This window comes from Magnolia sinica, chromosome 9 (genome assembly GCF_029962835.1).
Source record: "Magnolia sinica isolate HGM2019 chromosome 9, MsV1, whole genome shotgun sequence".
Taxonomy (NCBI): Eukaryota; Viridiplantae; Streptophyta; class Magnoliopsida; order Magnoliales; family Magnoliaceae; genus Magnolia; species Magnolia sinica.
The window spans coordinates 75,283,363-75,302,747 of NC_080581.1; the positions used below are offsets into that span (position 1 = coordinate 75,283,363).

Sequence of the window (19,385 nt, forward strand, 5' to 3'; positions counted from 1 at the left end):
TCTCAAAATCAAGCTCTGATTTTTCATGGAGAACATGAAAAATCATGAATTTGTAACAATTTGACACTAATTTAACATGATTTACAGAAAATAAGAGCATCGAAATTCGAAAATGCTTACTAGATCAAACATGTGGGATATATCACACTACTTGTATGTTTCGTATCGCACTGGTGGGATACAAGATATATCGTGGGATATATCGGCCAATATCGTCGATATTTAAAACAGTGGATACATGTAATGTTTGTTCACTGCTGACCCATCACCTAGTGCACCCCATCTTCAATTGCCCACGGGTTATGAGGAAAAAAAATTCTAATTTTATCTCCTAACTCATAACCATCAGATTAGGATCCTGGAAACAGATGTTTATCACAACAAAAACCCTTTTTATCTTCATCGTATATTTAGAGGCCGCTTCACATTATTGGAATTAGTTAATTAGTGTGAGTTCATACTAACATAAACAGCTGCACTAACTACCGTGGGATTAAATTTAATGAGCCCTACTATGGAACTTTGAGAGAGCAATTGAGCAAAGATTAAGGTATGAGATGAATATATCAGAAAACCAGTTAGATTTCATGCCAAGAAAGTCTACAACTGAAGCTATTTTCCTACTTAGACAATTGATGGAGAAATACAGAGAGAGGAGGAAGGATCTCCACGTGGTCTTTATCGACTTAACAAAATCATACGATAGGGTCCCAACTCATAAGAGAGTTAATCTAGTGGGTGTTAAGGAAGGGAGTTTCAAGAGGACATATTGAAATAATTAAAGATAAGTGTGAGGGAGCAGTTACAAATGTGAGGGCCACTAGTGGAGAGACAAGTGGGTTCCCAATTACTATATGCATGCACCAGGTATCAGCATTGAGCCCATAACTTTTCGCATAAATTACGGAAGAGTTAACCTATGTTTTAAATAGTGATAGTATCGGCCGATACTATCGGTATCAGACAGTGTTGATTCAAAACGGTGGGCAGGGAGTTGGACCTTTTAAAAAAAAAAAACAAGGGGAAAGTTGAAACTCCCCCATGTCGGTCAAAATATCGCAATATATCACGATGTATTGACAATATTTCAATACATTTGCAATATATTCAAAATATCGCAATTATATATTGCCTAATATTGTCGGTACATGTGATACATATCGATGATATTACACTTGCATCAGTCCCCTTGGGGGGAAAAAAATAGAGGAAAATTGGCCCAAAAAAATATTTTCCCTAAATTTTTTTGTTGGGATTACGTTCTTAAGGAGATTTTGATCAATCCTTTCATTTGTTTGGAGAGAAAATGGAATTTTGGTGCAGAAATCAAAATCAGAGAGCATGTGGTACCGGAAAACCAATTGGTGAGTTTCTTACCAATTTAAACTATTTTTCTTGTTTAAATTTCTTAGAATATGTAGAATGAAGTTAGCAATCCATAATTTTGCATGTTTTACATGCTCAATAATGGATTTTGACTTCTATTTTTAAAAAAAAATTCAGTAAAATCCAAAAAAATTCTGATATCACCCATTCAACTTACAATTAAAGTGTAGGAAAAATCATGTCATAGTGCATGGAGGTTGATTTACAGATTGATGGAACGGAGTGAGGTAAAATCATGTCAAAGTGCTTGGAGGTTAATTTACAGATTGACAGAACCTTTTAAAATTATCAAAAATAAATAAATAAATAAATAAAAATACATTGACCAGATGTTATTTATTCCTAATATTTATGTATTTATGAGGATATGCTGATCACAACATCAGCCACACTCATTTATTTTCAAAAATAAATTTATTTTTTTAATTATAAAAATAATTCAAAAATATACTTTATAAAATAAATGCACCGTACATTTATAATTGAATATTATTATGCACATACTTTCAGATATATTTAATTTTGAATATAATTGCATTACTTATGTCTGATAGCGGATAGTTTAGGACCCTATACAATGGAAACTTATTGTGTGCACCTGTTTTTTGTAATCTCTTCGAGTTCTAAGTGTAATAATGTCTTTTTAACATTCCTTGAAGTTTCCTTAAAAAATTCAACCAATTTCCCAATGTTTCTCAAAATCAGCGATACATTTTGCAATACATACAATATTTCTCATCCGATACCGATATGTTTCCATATCCCAATGGTGCAATACATGCGTTGATAATGATATTGGTACTTAAATCACAGAAGTTAACAAGGCATTTGTAGGAAGAGATCCAATGGTGTATGTTGTTTGCGGATGACATAGTTTTGATTAACAAGACGAGGGAGGGAGGGCATAAACACAAGGCTAGATCTATGAAGAGATGATTTAGAATCTAAAGCATTTAAAATTAGTCGAACTAAAACTGAGTATATAGAGTGCAGCGTGTTTTTTTTTTTTTTTTTTATTGGGGGGGGGATTTTTCCATATGACCACTTGCCTTTTAAGCTATGGACCAAAAACCTCTTGCTTTTAAACTATTTCCCACAACCGGATTGCCCATTTCAAATACGTCCCACAGCTGCCTCCGCTAACAGATTCTTAACGAGTAGAGCTGTTAATTGCATAAAAGTCCCTCTTACCCCTGTTGACCACAGATATTACCATCCGATCCTTATAATTTTTTTACCTTTGCCAAATGACGGCACTACCCTCCCTTTCTTCCCCATTCCAGCTGGTTTAATTCCATGAATGTCACTGCCTACAAATGCATGAGGATAGGTGGGGTCCATGATGATGTGGCTTATCCATGATGTCCATTCGTTTTACCAGATCATTTTAGGGCATGAGCCCAAAATTGAAGCATATCTGGGTCACACCAAAGGAAACAGTGGGATAATGACAACCACCATTGAAACATTCACGGTGTCCCCCACACAGATCTTACTGTTCCTTGCTAGAGACAGGCAAGGGCTGGAAGCAATCCGCTTCCATCGTCCGTAGGCAAGGCAACTAACGCCTAGCTATAGGCACAGTAAAGAATGAGGGAAGTGGATTTAGGTGCTTGGTGGAGTGTATTGGTCTACACACATGCACTTATCAAACTGTATACATATCATGGTTGTTGGATAATCCAACCCGTCCAAATGGTTGATTTAATCATGGATGGATAATAATAGGAAATTTCACTCACTAGGACTTGAGTCCGTTGCTTCTACATATTCACAAGTGGGAGCCGAAAGTGTCATGCATGCCATCTTCATACCCATTTTGTACAATTCTCTATACCAATCATCTCATGGTTGCTGCCATGCACTGTTGATGACCAAAAATGAAGCAGATCCAAAGTTCAACTGGACCACAGGACAAGAACGGTGGGGATTGAACGTCCACAATTGAAAAAATCATGGGGCATGGGATGCTTGTGAGAAATTCACCTGGTCCATCAGTTTTGACAACTCATTTTATGGCATGGGCCCAAAAATGAGGCCAACATCAAGGGCAACACGTAAGGGAATAGTGGGATTGAACGCTCATTGTTAAAACATTTTGGGGCCATCATGGGGCTCACTTCGAGCATTGGATCTCTCTCATTTTTGGGCCCATGCCCTAAAGTGAGCTAGCAAAACAAATGGATGGTGTGGATTTCTCACAACGGCCCTGCATGGTCGGGGTTAGGTTGGCACAGCAATCAAGCGTCAATAAAGTTTTCTAGAGAGGTTTTGGACATTTTAAAGTTCAAACAGGGGGTTCCCCCATTAGGTGGAGCCACCATGATGTTTGTGACAAATCCACTCCATCCATTGGATTTTCCATATCATTTTAGGACATGCACCCAAAAATGAGGCTGATTCAAAGATCAAGTGAGCCAAACGAACAGAAAAAGCGAGGATTGAACGCCTACCATTGAAACATTCATGGGCTCACAGATCGTTTGTGACAAATCTACCCTGTCCATTTGTGTTTCCAGATCATTTTAGGGCATGGGCCAAAAATGACGCAGATCCAAAGCTCAAGTGGCCCACACAATAGGAAACTGTGGGATTGAACACCAACAGTTGAAACATATTGGGGCCATTAAGGGGCCCACTTTGAACTATGGATGTGGCTCATTTTTTTGCTGATGCCTTAAAATGAGCTAGAAAACAGATGGACGGGGGGGATTTCTAAAAAACATCAAGGTGGGCCCCACATATGGTTGAGGTTAGGTTAGCATGACAATCACGTCAATCAATGTGCCATTCAGATGTTCAGAGGAAATTCTAGCAAGGGTGAGAGTTGGTTGACCGTAAGTGGGGCCCACCATTGTGTTTGTGATAAATCCATTCTGTCCACTGGATTTTTCATCTCATTTTAGGGCATGGCGCAAAAATGAGGCCAATCCAAAGCTCAAGTGGGACAACGAACATGAAATAATGGGGATTGTACACCCACCGTTGAAACATTTGCGGGGCATGGAATGTTTATGACAAATCCGCCTTGTCCATCTGTTTTCTCTGCTCATTTTATGCCATGGGCCCAAAACAAGGGGGATACCAATATCCAGGGGGCTACACAATAGGAAACAATGGGATTAAACACCTACCATTGAAATGGATTGGGTCCATCTTGGAGCATACGTTGAGCTTTGGATCCATCTCATTTTTGGGTTCATGTCATAAAATGAGTTGGAGAAACAGATGAACGGGGTGGATTTGTCATAAACATCAAATGGGCTCCACGTGTGGTCAGGGTTAGGTTGGCACGTGATCGTGTATTGAAGAGGGGAGATTGCAAGTGCGGCAGTGGGAGGGCAGTTTCATTAATACGAAAATATAAAAATCTATTCATATACGTAACTAACAGCGAGCTGTGCAATGCCTAACGGTGAAAACTATGGGCAGATTTTGGGAAATAGTTTAAAAGCAAGAGGTTTTAGGTCCATAGCCCAGAAGACAGATTCCTGAAGACTCAATTATTTCTCTCCGCCCAAACCGCCCAAAAGAAAGCAAGCAACAAAATCTGCCACTTCTACCAAATTTCCCTCAGTCCTCCGCGTGCTAGGAGTGAAAAAGGGGATCTACTTTGGATGGCATTGCCCAAGATACACCTGCCAAACAAAAGACGCTCCACCAAATGTCTGAAATAAAAGGACAGTGGATAAAAAGATGGTCCACTGTCTCTTCATTCTTGAGGTACAGGCTACAAATGTTAGGCAGGATCATTCCTTTTTTGCATAGGTTATCGACAGTGAGGATCCTGTTTCTTCCAGCGAGCCATCCGAACGCGCCGCCACCTTCAAAGGGATGCCATAGGTGATAGGACCAAACAACTCATGTGTGAAAATAGACGGAAGAGAAAGAGGAAGCCGACAAATGGTTGTAGCAGGACTTAACCGAGAAGATTCCTAAGTTGGATCACTTCCACACGATTGAGTCCACTAGCAAAGGGTTAGAGCAGAAATCCTGCAAGATAGTAAGAAGCAAAATAAGGTCTTCAATCTCCTCGTCATTGAGATTCCTTCTAAAGGGAGGGATCCAACCTCCTCCCGATCCAACAGGAAAGAAGCAGTCTTTGACCGGGATATTTTGGTTTTGGCATAAAGAGAACAAAGAGGGGAACGTCGTTGTCAAAGAGGTGGATCCACACCAAAGATCTAACCAGAATTTGATTCTATTCCCATCCCCGAGGGAGAAACGAATATTATCACGGAAGGAATCGAAAAGTTTTGCTATATTCTCCCAAACAAAGGAGGATTTGTACATCGAGGATTCCTTAGTACTCCAACCAAAGGTAGAGGGACCATATTTTGCAGCGATAATTTGCCTCCAGAGATTGTCGCATTCAGTCCCAAATCGCCACGGCCACTTACAGAGAAGGGCTTTGTTAACAATCTCAAGATTTTTTACGTTGGCTCCCCCTTGATTGTAAAGGGTGCGGACCTCCTCCCATGTAAGTAGAGGGAATTTGTGTGAGTCACTACACCCTTGCCACAGAAACCTCCTACGCATGCTATCGATCTTAGAAATCACAGATTTAAGACAATGAAAAAGCGATAAGAAGTAAATGGGCATGCTGGAAAGGGAGGCCTTAATCAAGTTGATTCTACCCCCAGCAGATAGAACATTTAGCATCCAAGACAACAACTTTCTTTACATCCTTTCTGGGATACTATCCCATAAGAATAGAGGAGGCTTACCTATACACAATGATAGCCCCAGTTACAGAGTAGGGAGGGAACCAACCTTACACCCAAAGGAATCAGCAAAGGAAGCACAAACCTCATGAGGTAAGTTGATTCCTATCAGCTCTGATTTAGCCATATTAATCTTGAGGCCCAAGTCGACTTGGAACTAGCAAATAGACATACTTAGGAAGGTAATCATGGTTTCATCTGCATCACAAAACAAAAGAGAGTCATCAGCAAAATACAAATGGTTCAAAGGATAGGGAAATTTTCTAATGGGAAATCCTCTAAAAAGCCCCATTTCCTAGCCTCTGGATAGCATTCCACTGAGGGCTTTCATCATTAACACAAACAAAAAGGGGGAGTGGGGGTCCCCCTAACGGAGTCCTCTCGAGGCTTCCAAGTGGATCCAAACCCCATTCTTTGAAGCATGTAATCCAAAAATGACCAATCAACCTGGTGATAAGCCTTTTGGATAACAAGTGTACACAAAATTCCCAATCTTTTCTCCCTAGCACACGAGTCAAGGCATTCATTAGAAATAAGCACCGTGTCAAGGATCTGCCTACCCTTGACAAAAGCATATTGGAAAGGGGAAACCACCTTTGGCTATAACCTATCTTAGACGATTGGCCAGGATTTTGGAGAGGATTTTGTAAGGGGGCCCAACCAGACTGATAGGACGAAAATCCTTGAGGTTTTGGGCTCCTTCCAACTTAGGAATGAGAGCCAGGGAAGTGCTTCCCATCTTAATTGATAGTGTTTTGTTTTCAAACAACTCTGGGATGAAAGCAAAGAGATCAGCATTGATTAATTCCCAGAAAGCTTTGAAGAAAGTGATGGGGTAACCACTGAAGCCTGGAGCCTTTTCATTGTTGAGTTCCCAAATAGCAGATTTCACTACTTGAAGGTCTACTGGTCTCTCAAGTATAGAGGTGTCTTCTTCCAATATGCTTTGGAAGGACATATTATCTAACCTAGGTCTAGACACCCCATCAACCATTAGGAGTTGAGTGTAAAATGGAACATGGAGTTACAAATAACAGACTTACCAGTCACCAGAACATTATCAATTTCAAGGGAAGCTATGGAGTTAATTTGAGATCTAGCATTGGCATAATTATGGAAGAATTTTGTATTTTTATCCCCCTCTTTTACCCACAACGCCAGGGAGCGTCATCTCCATTTGATTTCTTCTTCCTTTAATCTAGCACAATAATCAGAAAAAAACTTGAATCTTAGGGATCTATCTTCATCAAACAGGATATCAACCTCTTCCTTAACATCCAATTCCCGAATGGTCGAGAGTAAGGAAGAGATCTCAACTTCCCTGGAACCAAAGAGCTCCTTATGCTAAGTTTTCAATTTGGATTTGAGCATTTGGAACTTCTTAAAGAGAATGAACCCCGGTCTCCCTTCAATCTTAACAATGACCAGATCCTTGAAGCCCTCAAACTCCAACCACGCCAATTCAAATCTAAACGGCTTTGAGCCCCAATTCGGCTCCTCGATTTCTAAGATGATGGGGCAGTGGTCAGAGATTGGTTTGGGCAAAACCCCTCTAATGAGCAAAGGAAAAATGGTTGATCCAATTATAAGAAATGAGGAATCTGTCAAGGAGGGACATCACAGGAGTGGTCCTGCTGTTTGACCAGGTATACTTAACTCCCCCCATTGGATGATCCATCATCCCACGATCACTCACCCACTTAAAAAACCTTCAGAAGAAGTAATTCTGGAACCATTAGATCGCTCATAAGAGAAACGAATCACATTAAAATCTTCGCCTACCAACCAGGGATGATTCCACCTATTAAAGACTGCAGAGAGTTCAAGCCAGAAAGAAGATCGATTGGAGGCTCTGGAGGGCCATACACACCCAAAAAGACCCATTTGAAGCCCGTGCTAACCTCTCTGAACAAACATTAATGGAGAAGAGCCCCAACCATCTTCAATCGTTCTGCAAGAGGTATCCCACATCAGAAGGATCCCTCTTGCCGAACTAAATGAATCCAAAGCCAACCAATCTCTGTTCTTACGAAGCCACGGGGAGGTAACAATACCTCAATTAACTAATTGCATATTAGTTTCCTACAAAACAACCAACTTAGCTTTGGAACGGACACATATCTCTAACCTGGGAGCGTTTTTGGAGACATCTCAACTCCCTCACATTTCATGAGAGAACCTTCATTGGGATACCATGGCGGCCCCTCTCCCTTTACACTGCTAGTGCGAAAATGCTTATAGAAGACCTATGCGATTGACACCCAGGCTTTGTAACTCCTCGTTGAGATTCTTCTCAACAGAGTGACCAGCCATCGGAATCCCGTCCACTATCACCTTCAAACCTCTCTCGGCCACCAACTTGAACAAGGCAATATAGTCATCATCAATGTCGCCAAATGCTACACCCAAAAGCCTACCAACATAGCCCAATGCTTCTCTTACCCAGTGTTCGAAATATCGATATCGGCCGATATTATCGGTCGATATATCGGCCGATATTATCGGTATCGGACCCTAGCGAGACGAAACTCCTCCGATAACCCCCAGAAGATACTGAAAATCCAAAACTTCAGATATCGGCCGATATTATCGTCGATATCGCACCTGGGATAACGTCATTATCCGAAAAAAATGAAAAAAAAAATGAAAAAAAAAAAAAAACTTTCAACGGTAGATTTCGGTACCTGTAAAGAAGATCGCCCTGATCGGAAGCTGTGTTTGATGGGCCATTTGAATAGAAGCCTCTGATTTAGAGAGATTTGGACGCAAAATCCGTCGAAATCCCCGAAATCATCAGCCCTTGGGAAAGATTTTAGGGTTCCGGAACGCCGGAACCCTCTCTGCTTCGAAAAAAAGGGCCCCGAGCCCTTATTCAAAGGAGGCGGACAGACGGTGCCTCGCACGTCACCGATTGTGTTGACGTCACCAAGTTATGTGGGTCCCATCATGAGGTATATATTATATCCAAACCGTTCTTCCATTTGGCGAGCTCGTCGTAAGGCTTTATTAGAAAAATAAGATAGATCCAAGGATCAAGTGGACCACACTGGAAAAAAGCAGCTGGATATTGAACGTCCACCATTGAAACCCTTTTGGGGTTGCAAAAGTTTTGGATCGTATGATATTTGTTTTTCCTATTCATCAAGGTCTTTGTGACCTCATGAACAGATTGGATGGAAAGCTAACGTTATGGTGGACCTACGAATGCTATAACGGTGAGAATCATTGTCCTCACTGCTATTTGTGGTGTGGTCCAATTAAGGTTTGGATGTCATTTATTTTTGGGTTCACGATCTAAAATGATCTCTCCAAATGGATGAACGGTGTGGATATAATAAATACATTATTGGTGGGGCCATGTAACTCTGATCTGCTTTCAATTGTTTGTACGGCGTGGACGACGGAAGTGGATTGCGTACTGAGTAACTCAGTACCCTTAGCGTACTGAGTAAACTTGTGGGGTCCACTGTTATTTTTTTATTTTATCCACTCCGCTAATCCATGTTAAAAGATAATTTTATGGCTTGATTCCAAAAATGAAGCAAATTAAAATCTCAATTGGACCACACCACAGGAAACATTTTGATTGAACCTCTACCATTGAAAATTTTTTGGAGGCCAAAGAAGTTTTGGATCAAGCTGATGTTTGTGGTTTCTCTTCATCCATGTCTTTGTGATCTTATGAACAAGTTGGATGACAAATAAAAATTACTTTGGACCTTAGGAAGGTTTCAAAGATGGAAATCATTATTTCACACTGTTTCCTGTGTAATGGTCCACTTGAACTTTGGATTTACATCAATTTTGGTATAAACCCCTAAAATTAGCAGTAAAAATGGATGGACGGTGTGGATAAACCACATACATTCACAGTGGGCCCAACTGAGTTTACTCAGTACGATAAAAGCGCACTGAGTAACTCAGTACGCAATCCGATTTCGTGGGACGCTCGTCCACATGAAGTTCATGCGCTGGAAACTTAGGTAGGGTCCACCGTGATGTTTGTGAGAAATCCACTCCATCCATCCATTTTTTGAACACATTTTAAGACATAGGGCCAAGAATGAGCCGGATCCAAGACTCAAGTAGGCCGAAAATGTGAGGATTAAAGGTCCATAGTTGAAATATTCGTGGGGCCATAGGTTTTGAATCAGTCTAATATTTGGGTTTTCAATTCATCCCAGTAGGGATGACGTAATGAACGGTATGGATGGAATGTAAACATCACTGTCGACCCAGGAAGGTTTCAACGGAGGAATTTCCCTACCCACCTTTTTCTTTAGTGCGGCCCACTTGAGTCTTGGATCCTGCTCAATTTTTGCCTCAAGTCTTAAAATAATCTCACAAAACTGATGGATGGAGTAGATTTCTCACAAACATCACGGTGTGCCCCACTCCTACAAAAGGATTTAGTAGGAAATCTACATCCCATCTTCGCACGACACATGCAATTACCTCGTGTGGTACACCAGCCAATCCACACCCTCTATCCATTTTCATAAGTAATTTTAAGGCATGAGGCCAAATGGAGACAAATGAAATATCAAGTGTACCAAACTACAAGAAATGTGGTGGCAATGATGTCCACCATTGAAGCTTTTTAGGGCCCACCGTCATGTTTATTTGCCATCCAATCTATCCATGAGGTTTGACAAACCTGGATGGGAAAACATAAATATTAGCTTTATCCAAAAAAATTATAGGCCCAAAATAGTTTAATGATGATCATTCAATGAACACTATTTTGTGTGGTGTGGTCCACCTCAGATTTGGATCTACCTTATTTTTCGGCCCATGCCCTAAAATGATATGTTAAAATGAATTCCAATTGATGTTTGGATGTTCATACATATCTTTATACATTTATAAATGGTATGCATCATATTTAAATATATTTACCTTAGTTTAATCAGATAACACGCATAACTTAGTACCTTATACAAAGGAAATTTATTATGTGCACCTCTTTTTTGATATTTTATGATTTAAAAGTGTGCATTAAGGTTTTTTTAAATAATCCCCAAAGTTTCATAAAAAAATTCAACCATTTTGCTAATGTTTCCCCATGTTTCCCAAGAAGTACGATAAACTATGCGATACAAACGATATATCCCGTGCGATAACCGATACGTATCTGTATCCCAAGGGTGCGATACATTGTGCGATACCGATATTTCGAACACTGCTCTTAACCACTACTATTTTATAGCCCCCAAAAATTTTCCAACACCTCCAGGATTTGGGTAGGCAAAGGCCTCTCTTGAAGGAATGAAGAGGTGTTGTCCAAGAGGGATGTTCGCAAGGGTGGGATAACCAGCACTTCATCAAGCGTCTCCCTAGCCTGGACTGGGGTATCCTAAAACTGGATAGGAAAGTCATTTGAAACAGGAATTAGGGCAAGCGGACCGACCTTACCAGACGCAGGGGTATGATCAAGCATGACAAGGGTTCTCTGCAGCGAGGTGAAGGGAATGGGGGAAGAGGGGAGGGTGGAAAAAACATCTTGAGGCGACAATGGGCTGTGAGCAGTGACGAGCATCCGGTTGCCTGTCTCCTTATCACCACCATTCTGCAAAAAGAAGGATAGAGACGGAGATGAGGGTTCGGCTAGAGCACCATCTGAGAGATCCGATTCTCCTTCTGAAGCTTCTTCGTCATACAAGATGTGGTGAAACTGTCTGATTCTATTCTCAAGAGGATCTTTCATGGGTGAGGGCGACTAAGGTAGGAGAAGGGGGAGTCATCATTACTTGACAAAGGTGTAACAGGGCAAGGGGCGGTAGCATAATCCGCTTTTTGCAACGTGTCATCCTTGGAGACATTGTTGAGCTACAACCGACCTTCAGTTTGCTGAGAAGATTGGACGGGGGTAGGACATCTGTCGAAGAGTCTGCACCTCTATCTTTAAAAGTTGGACACTTGTCCTTCAGAGACTTCTCTATGCCATTGTATGGCTACTCAAAAACCTGCTCGTTGCTTGAGACAAAGGGGGAAGATCCTATAAAATCAATTCCCGTCTCAGTCACCAAATTCTCATGATATGGATGAATTCCCGCTATATAGAAAAACTCAAGAGCATATCTTGAGATATCGCACGAGACGTTATAAACGAACTTCCGCCCCTCCAACTGAAGAATATCAAGTAGTTCGGTCATCAGCTCAGTGGTCACATGGCTTGCGGGCAGATACTCTGTAGCTTCTCTCGGTTCACACGAGACGGGCAGTAGCGGACGCTCCTAGGAAAGTCTTTGGTGGTCCACGGCATATGTTCTGAGGTACTCCATCCACAACAGAGGCAGGCACAGTCTCCGGACATGGTGGAGCAAACTCAAAGGCTTCTCCGGCCATCAGCTCCCTCTAGATCTTGATTTCCACAGTCGAATGTCCCACCAAAACCCTCATAACAATGGGAATCTCCACCTCTCTCTTGATTCTAATCAAAATCATGGCATAGAGAAGGTTTCCCCAATATTACGTCTCCTCATGAATTTGCAAAACTTCACCTACACAAGAACCGAAAGACAAAAATCTTTAAACCAAAATTCCAAAGGAATATCAAAGAAATAAAACCAAACATCCTCCGTGCCAAAACAGGACCAAGCCTCCCAACTATGAATAACATCAACCGGCCCAACCCTATTCAAATTACCCACCGAGAAGATCTGATTTACGTCAGTAAGGGGACGGAACGACGCCCAAACCGAATGTTGGGACAGAAACCGAAGAAAGAAATCTCCTGGTTGCAAGAAACAAAAGAACTAAAATCAGATTGAAAGATCATCCAGAGTGTACCTTGGTCGTAGGGATACAACTAAAGACCACTATAAGTTTTCATTTGCTTTCAACATCAAGGCCTCAGAAACCTTCGTCATAGAACATGAATTCCCCGAAAGAGGAAGGATCGAGATGGGGGGGAGGCTTTTGGAGAGGAAGACGAAGGGATCTCGATCGTATCAACAGGAGGTGGGGCGGGATGGCATCCAGAATGGCCTGGAGAAGGAAAAGGGGGATGGAGGGGACCCAATCCTTGCAGCACCTCTCTGAAAGACCTAGGAGGATTCCCAGATCCCTGAGGAGAGGCCAACACTTCCACTGAGGACAGGTTGGGGGAAGGGAAAGTTGTAGGGGTTGGGGCAAAATGGACCTTAGAAGGGGGGGGGGGGGGGGGGGCGATTGGAGCCGAAATGGGCGATGTTAACCCTTATCTCTTTTCCATAGAACCTCTTGCCCGTCATGCCTTCCACAGCTTTTTTGAGCTGCTCGTCTGAGGAGAAGCAGACAAAAGCAAAACCTCTAATCATAGACGAACCACGTTCCTTCGGAATGACTACCTCCCAAACTTCGCCAAATTTACCAAAGACCTGTCGGAAAGGGAGTTCCATCCATTCCTCTGGTAAGTTGGCCACATAAAGTATTGGGAGATGACGGGGAGGGTTGGATAACTGTCACATATGATCTGCGAGACGCCCCTTTCGTCCATGGGTGACTTGGATCCAATCTTCTGTTTTGTTTCCATAATCTTGCATCATTGACTTTGAACCGGTTGGCACGATGAAACCATCTTTCTTCTTTAAACTTGAGATCATGTTCCTAATAGTAGCATGCTCCGTAATGAAGTCTCTGTCTAGGCTTCTTGTGCTGTCTGGATAAGAGGCTCGAAGAGAAGACCCCTGGGATCTGCTCCTGGGGTGGCTTAACAGAGATCTGTAGGAGGAGCGGTCAAAGCTGGCTCTAGAGCTTGAACCCCTTTGGGGCTACTCCTTTTCCCCATAGGCCTTAGACCCAGAGGTAGACCCAGGGTCACGATGTCTCCTGGATACAAGACTTCTCCCAGGTCTACTTGATCTCGATCTCGTTCGATGATGGGGAGTACGAAACACAAGTTGCAGGAGGGCGACCGAGGAAGCAATTTCTACCTCCAGTACCAGCTTACCCTTTCTTTGTCCTTCCATCTATTGTGACGAAGTCTTCATGTCACTTTTCCCTCTCTTTCCCTTTGTTTTTTTTCTCTCTCACTCTCTTCTTGCCCATTTTTTTTTTCTCAGCAAGTCTGGTGACTATAGAGTGGAAACGAAGAATTAGTTAATAGTGTTGACCAAGAAGTTGCCAACATGACTGATTTCAATATTGAGTCAATAATTCATGAGTGGAGAGATTGAGAACGATGCAGTCTATAGAATTCAAGCTGAGTAGAAGAAATGGAGATGTGCCTCCGGAGTTTTATACAATCCTCGTGTACCAATCAAACCATGGTATTCCAAATCGGTTACGTAACGGCCGTTACGGCCGTTACGTAACAGTAACGGTCATAACCGTTATGTGTTACGGGGTCGAAACGGCCATAACGGCCGTTACAGAAAAATGTGCCGTAACGGTGCGTAACGGTCTAGGAAGTACATTTTTCAAAAAATAAAAAATGGTCGTAACGGCCGATACGAGGGCTGTAACGGCTGTTACGGCCCGTATCATAACGGTAATGGTGGTGGCCGTTACGGCCACCGTTACCGTTACGAAACACCTTGAATCAAACTGAAAGGAAAATTTTATCAGATATTTGTAAGACCAACCATGCTTTTTGGGACTATTTGGGGCAGTAAAAGAACATGTTCATAGGATGAGTTGGAAATAAGGATGTTAAGATGGATGAGTGGCAAGATGAGAAATGATAAAATTAGAAATGAATGCATTCGAGGGAACTTACGAATAGCACCAATAGGTAATAAGATAAGGGAAAGTAGACTTAAATGGTTTGGTCATGTGCAACGGAGACCAAGAACTGTGTTGGTTAGGACTAAGAGTGAGTTGGTACAAGTTGAAGCTCTAAAAGGGCAAGCGGAAGGCCCAAAAGGACATGGGTAGAGCTAGTAGGTAAAGACTTCACAAACTATAGTCTAACTGAAGTTATGGCCCTTGATAGGGTCGAATGATGGGACAGGATTCATGTAGCCGACCCCAACTAATTGGTATAATAAGGCAGATGAAGACGAGGATGATGAATTAGTGTGAGTCTGCACAATGACCTGCCAATAGTAGAGCCAACTGGATGAATGGTCTAGATCAATAATCAAACTCTCCATGTGCCCAAGACATCTCATTTGCACATCACTATAATTTACAATCATAGTTAGCAAAAAGGCATATGGCAAAAAATGGTACGAGAAATATTCATGTTTGAGTCAATATCAATCATTGTCAAAAAACGAAAACGCCAAAAATTCAAAGAATGAGAAATTCAGGTTTAATATGATTTGGACTCAACAACAGCTATATATGTACATAATGGTGTCTGTGTATTATGTATCCATAAGGTTAAAAGAGAACTTCAATTAAAATAATTAGGATTTCTATATGTGTGAATGATAATGTATATAGATAATTGAATGGTGTTCTTTGCCTTTCTCGAATCCTCCCCATTCAAGTAATCTACATATCAGTCAGTCCATCTTTACTATATATATATATATATATATATATATATATATATATATATATATATATATATATATAAAAATTATGTTCTACTGATTTTATCAATAGGTGGCAACCAACAATCTCTATTTTCTAAATTGCGCCAAAAGTTCTTTTGAATAAAACGTTCTTTATTAAAAATAATAATTTATATATGTGTGTGTGTGTGTGTGTGTGTGTGTTTAATTCAGTTTGCCAAAAAAATCTGCCCATCTTCTGAAAAATACGGAGTTTTGAATGTTTAATCAATAATACAAGTTCTTTCAAAAATATGGAGATTGAAGCGGGGTTTTGCTAGCTGAGATTGCAATATATTGAACTGCATTTGGGCATGTGGGCACTCCAATGAATCGGGCTGGACTGTCCATTCAGTCCAACCAATTTCGGGCATGTAGTATAGTTAAGGCAATTCACCTATGGGCCTGGGTGATCAAAATCAGGTCCATTGCCTAAGCTATGACCACCGAGGCCATGAATCACAATATTTTTTTAAGCAAGAAGCTTGTTGTTACCACCACTGAGTAATTTAGAACTAGCATTTCCCTTTGACAAAGGGAAAGAGGATCAACATTTTCATTCCTCACCCCTCTAAACCCCCAAACACAAAAGATGGTGTTTGGGGGTTTAGAGGGGTGAGGAATGAAAAAGTTGTTTATTCCATGGACTGAAATCATATGGATTCCTTTTTATAAGTAATTTAAGAACACTGGTTTGATTCATGATGGATGTTTATGATCTATGAAGTTTCTTTGAATTTCAAAACACGAATACAGTGAATTGTGTAAAATATTCTTTTCATGTTTAAATTGTAACCAATGGATTGATGATTGTTGTGGATGATTTATATACCAGTCTCTGCATGTTATGTTAATTAGTTCTGAACCACTCTTTCCTTGGCAGTATACTTTTCGTCAGAGAACTTCATTTGCATGGAAGTAGATACATCAGTCATTTTTATAGTGTTCATACTTGTTTCACCAGCTTCACCCCCCTCCTAGGGCTGTCAATGGACTAGGCTGGCATGTTGGGCTTTCAAGACTGGTCCACTTTAGGCGGGCTTGGGTTGAGATATTAGGCCTGAGGGCCAGGCCCAAGCCTAAAATTAAAGCCTGTTTATAAACCAAGCCAGGCATGGTTGCTTCTAAGAGCCCACTGACCCGGCATGGCCCATTTAAGGGTTCAAGGGCATTTTTGTAATATATCATGCATGGTGGAGCAAACCTAATGAACAGCCTGGATCTTGCAAAAGTGCAAGGCCCAGCTCCAGCCCAGGCTATGCATAATCATCACAACCCAGGCTTGGGCACAGGCTGTGCATAATCATAACAAACCTCTGTCTGTTTTGGACCATCAGGGGCCAGGCTCAACCTGGGTTTTACTTTGTTGGCCAAGCTTGGAAAGCCCTTGGTCCAGCCCATTGACAGCCCTCCACCCTCCATATCAACTGGATGTTTTGACTACCTTGCATTAGGTCTGCAACTTGAGATCAGGCCAACCCAAGCCCAATTGACCCTGCCTGAGTTTGGGTCAAGTTGGGTTGGTAACAGTGGCCATAACGACCACCACCGTTACCTTTACGATACGGGGCATAACGGTTGCTACGGCCTCGTAATGGCCATTACAGTCTCTCTTATTTATTTATTTATTGAAAAAACGCCTGAAAAATCTGTATCTGCCCCGTAATGTTGATTAAAAAGTATAAAAAACATATATTTGTCCCGTAATAGGCCAGTACAGGGCTATTATGACCTTTATGGAGGATGGAACGTGCCGTTAACGGCAATTACGGGTCATTTTTTTTCCATAACGGCTGTTATGGCCGTTACGACCCCGTAACGTGTAACGGTTGCCACCGTTACCTTTACATAACAGCCTTTACAGGACACTATGGCTGTCAAGGTCCTCATATTGGGTTCAGGTTGGAAAAAACCTACTTGATTTAAATTCGGGTTAGGTTCAGGTTGAGCAAATTCGCATCGAGGTAGGTTGGGTTGGGAAAAATCACATCTATTTAGGTCGGATTGGGTTCGGGTTGGAATTTGGGTTGGGATGGGTCAGGTCGGGTTGAAGGCCGGGGTCCTCTTGAGGTCAGGTTGGTCTCTGTTTGATGTCAAAAGTTCCAGGACTCCTCTTCTTCTTTTTTAGCAAGCCCCGGGATTCCTTTTTAACCATCCATTATCTAAACCACGGATGAGCTGGTTAGGATGACCTGATCAAATTGATCTTGAGAACCATAGGCAATCCAAGGTGGGTCCTTCTTAATTGGTTGTTAAACCTGATTACAGGACTTCTTCTATAATCAATCCAGACCATCCATTTTTCAGGATGCTCATCCAGTCAGATTGATTTTATTGAGGTGGCCCATAAAGTATGGACTGGACCAAATGGACGGTTCAGATTGATGATCGGGCTGTCCACGTATCCAGATATGAAGGTGGCAGAACCAGTTGACCTGGCAAATTATTTGCAGCTAGTTGCTTTGGATCACTCTTCAACTCTGATATCACATTTTGGTTGTTTGTACTCGTCACTAAATTAAAATATTGCCATTCATGGACCAATTTGCGATGTTTCCTGATGCCGCCATGGAAGCCCAAATTAGCAAAATGTGATTCGGAACTTCCTAATTCCAGATGCAGAAAAATCAAAATTAAATTGCAAATTTCTATCATATCATAAAAAGAGATGATTTTCATAAGATCAGCGACTAGACGATTGAATGGAATATAAAGAAACCAACGAGGGAGACGAACAGAGAGTACATGATATACCTTTCGGAGCTGTGAAAAGCAGGGGGAGGGAAAGGAACCGAGATTTCTTCAGAAACCAGGAGATTTCTAGTTCTGAATAAGGAAGGGATCCGAAGAAGCTAAGATTTGCGGAAATGCAAGGGCTTCGGGTCTTGAAGCAGAGGATCGACAGCCGAGAGAGGGATCTGAAGAGCATCCAGGTTTTGATTCCTCTGCTTTAAGTAAGGAAAGACGAAGAAACCCTTATCCTAGAAATTCTCTCTCTCTCTCTCTCTCTCTCTCTCTCTCTGTTGGCGGATTCTTGCGAGTGGCGATGGCGTTTTGAAATGGCCGGGGGAGTGGGTTTTGCTGGTTACCGCGAATGGAATTTTTTGAGTACTAAGATGGACCATGATGGTTCATAAAAATGCGCTTGAGATTGGACACGTGGCATATATATAACTAATATAAAACCGTCCAAAGAATTTTAATAAATTTATATGATTATTTAAACAAATTTTACTTTCAAATAGTATTGAATAATAGAAAATTTGTACATATTTATTGGACGGTTGAAATGATATGACGATCTTGACTTAACAGAAAATGATTATTAATCTGATATTAAAATTATACAGTCAATCTTATTTTTCCAATTGTATTAAAAAAAAAACAGTGGCTACCATGATTCGGACGGCTTAGATTTACTTAAATATGTCAAAGTGTGTAGTTTTTTTCGTGCGTGCGTATTGCTTCCACGGGTGCCGGCGTATCAGAAAGAGAATCTCCGCGCCAGTCGGCACCAAACTTCAGGAGCGGCACCATTCAGAAAATGGTATTTCTGCGGGAACATCTCAACGCGTGCAGCCACGAAACACAACGCACGTGCTGACTGGGGCGCATGTGGGGGATCCTGTGTGTAGGCATGGTGGACCCATCAGTGAATGTTCATAAATCCTGCCGGTCCATTTATCAGTGGGCCACGCACATGCGAAGTAGTGGACGGGTTGAAAAGTGACAAGTGACTGTCTGCATTCAAAGTGCACGTGATGGATTCGGGCCAGTTTGATTTTTCAAA

At 41.5% G+C, this 19,385-nt stretch overlaps 1 protein-coding gene across 2 annotated transcripts in view; it reads right to left on the reverse strand.

Annotated features, from left to right (window-relative positions):
- LOC131255705 (nudix hydrolase 2-like) overlaps positions 1 to 18,649 on the reverse strand; it is a 32,322-nt gene extending 13,673 nt beyond the window's left edge. The window contains exon 1 of one of the 2 annotated variants that reach the window (XM_058256504.1): positions 18,350 to 18,649. In XM_058256504.1, coding sequence (XP_058112487.1) covers positions 18,350 to 18,524 — 175 coding nt within the window. In that variant the 5' untranslated portion in view covers positions 18,525 to 18,649. The remainder of the gene's footprint in view (positions 1 to 18,349) is intronic. The other variant, XM_058256505.1, reaches the window with a different exon arrangement.
- Positions 18,650 to 19,385: the final 736 nt, after the last annotated feature.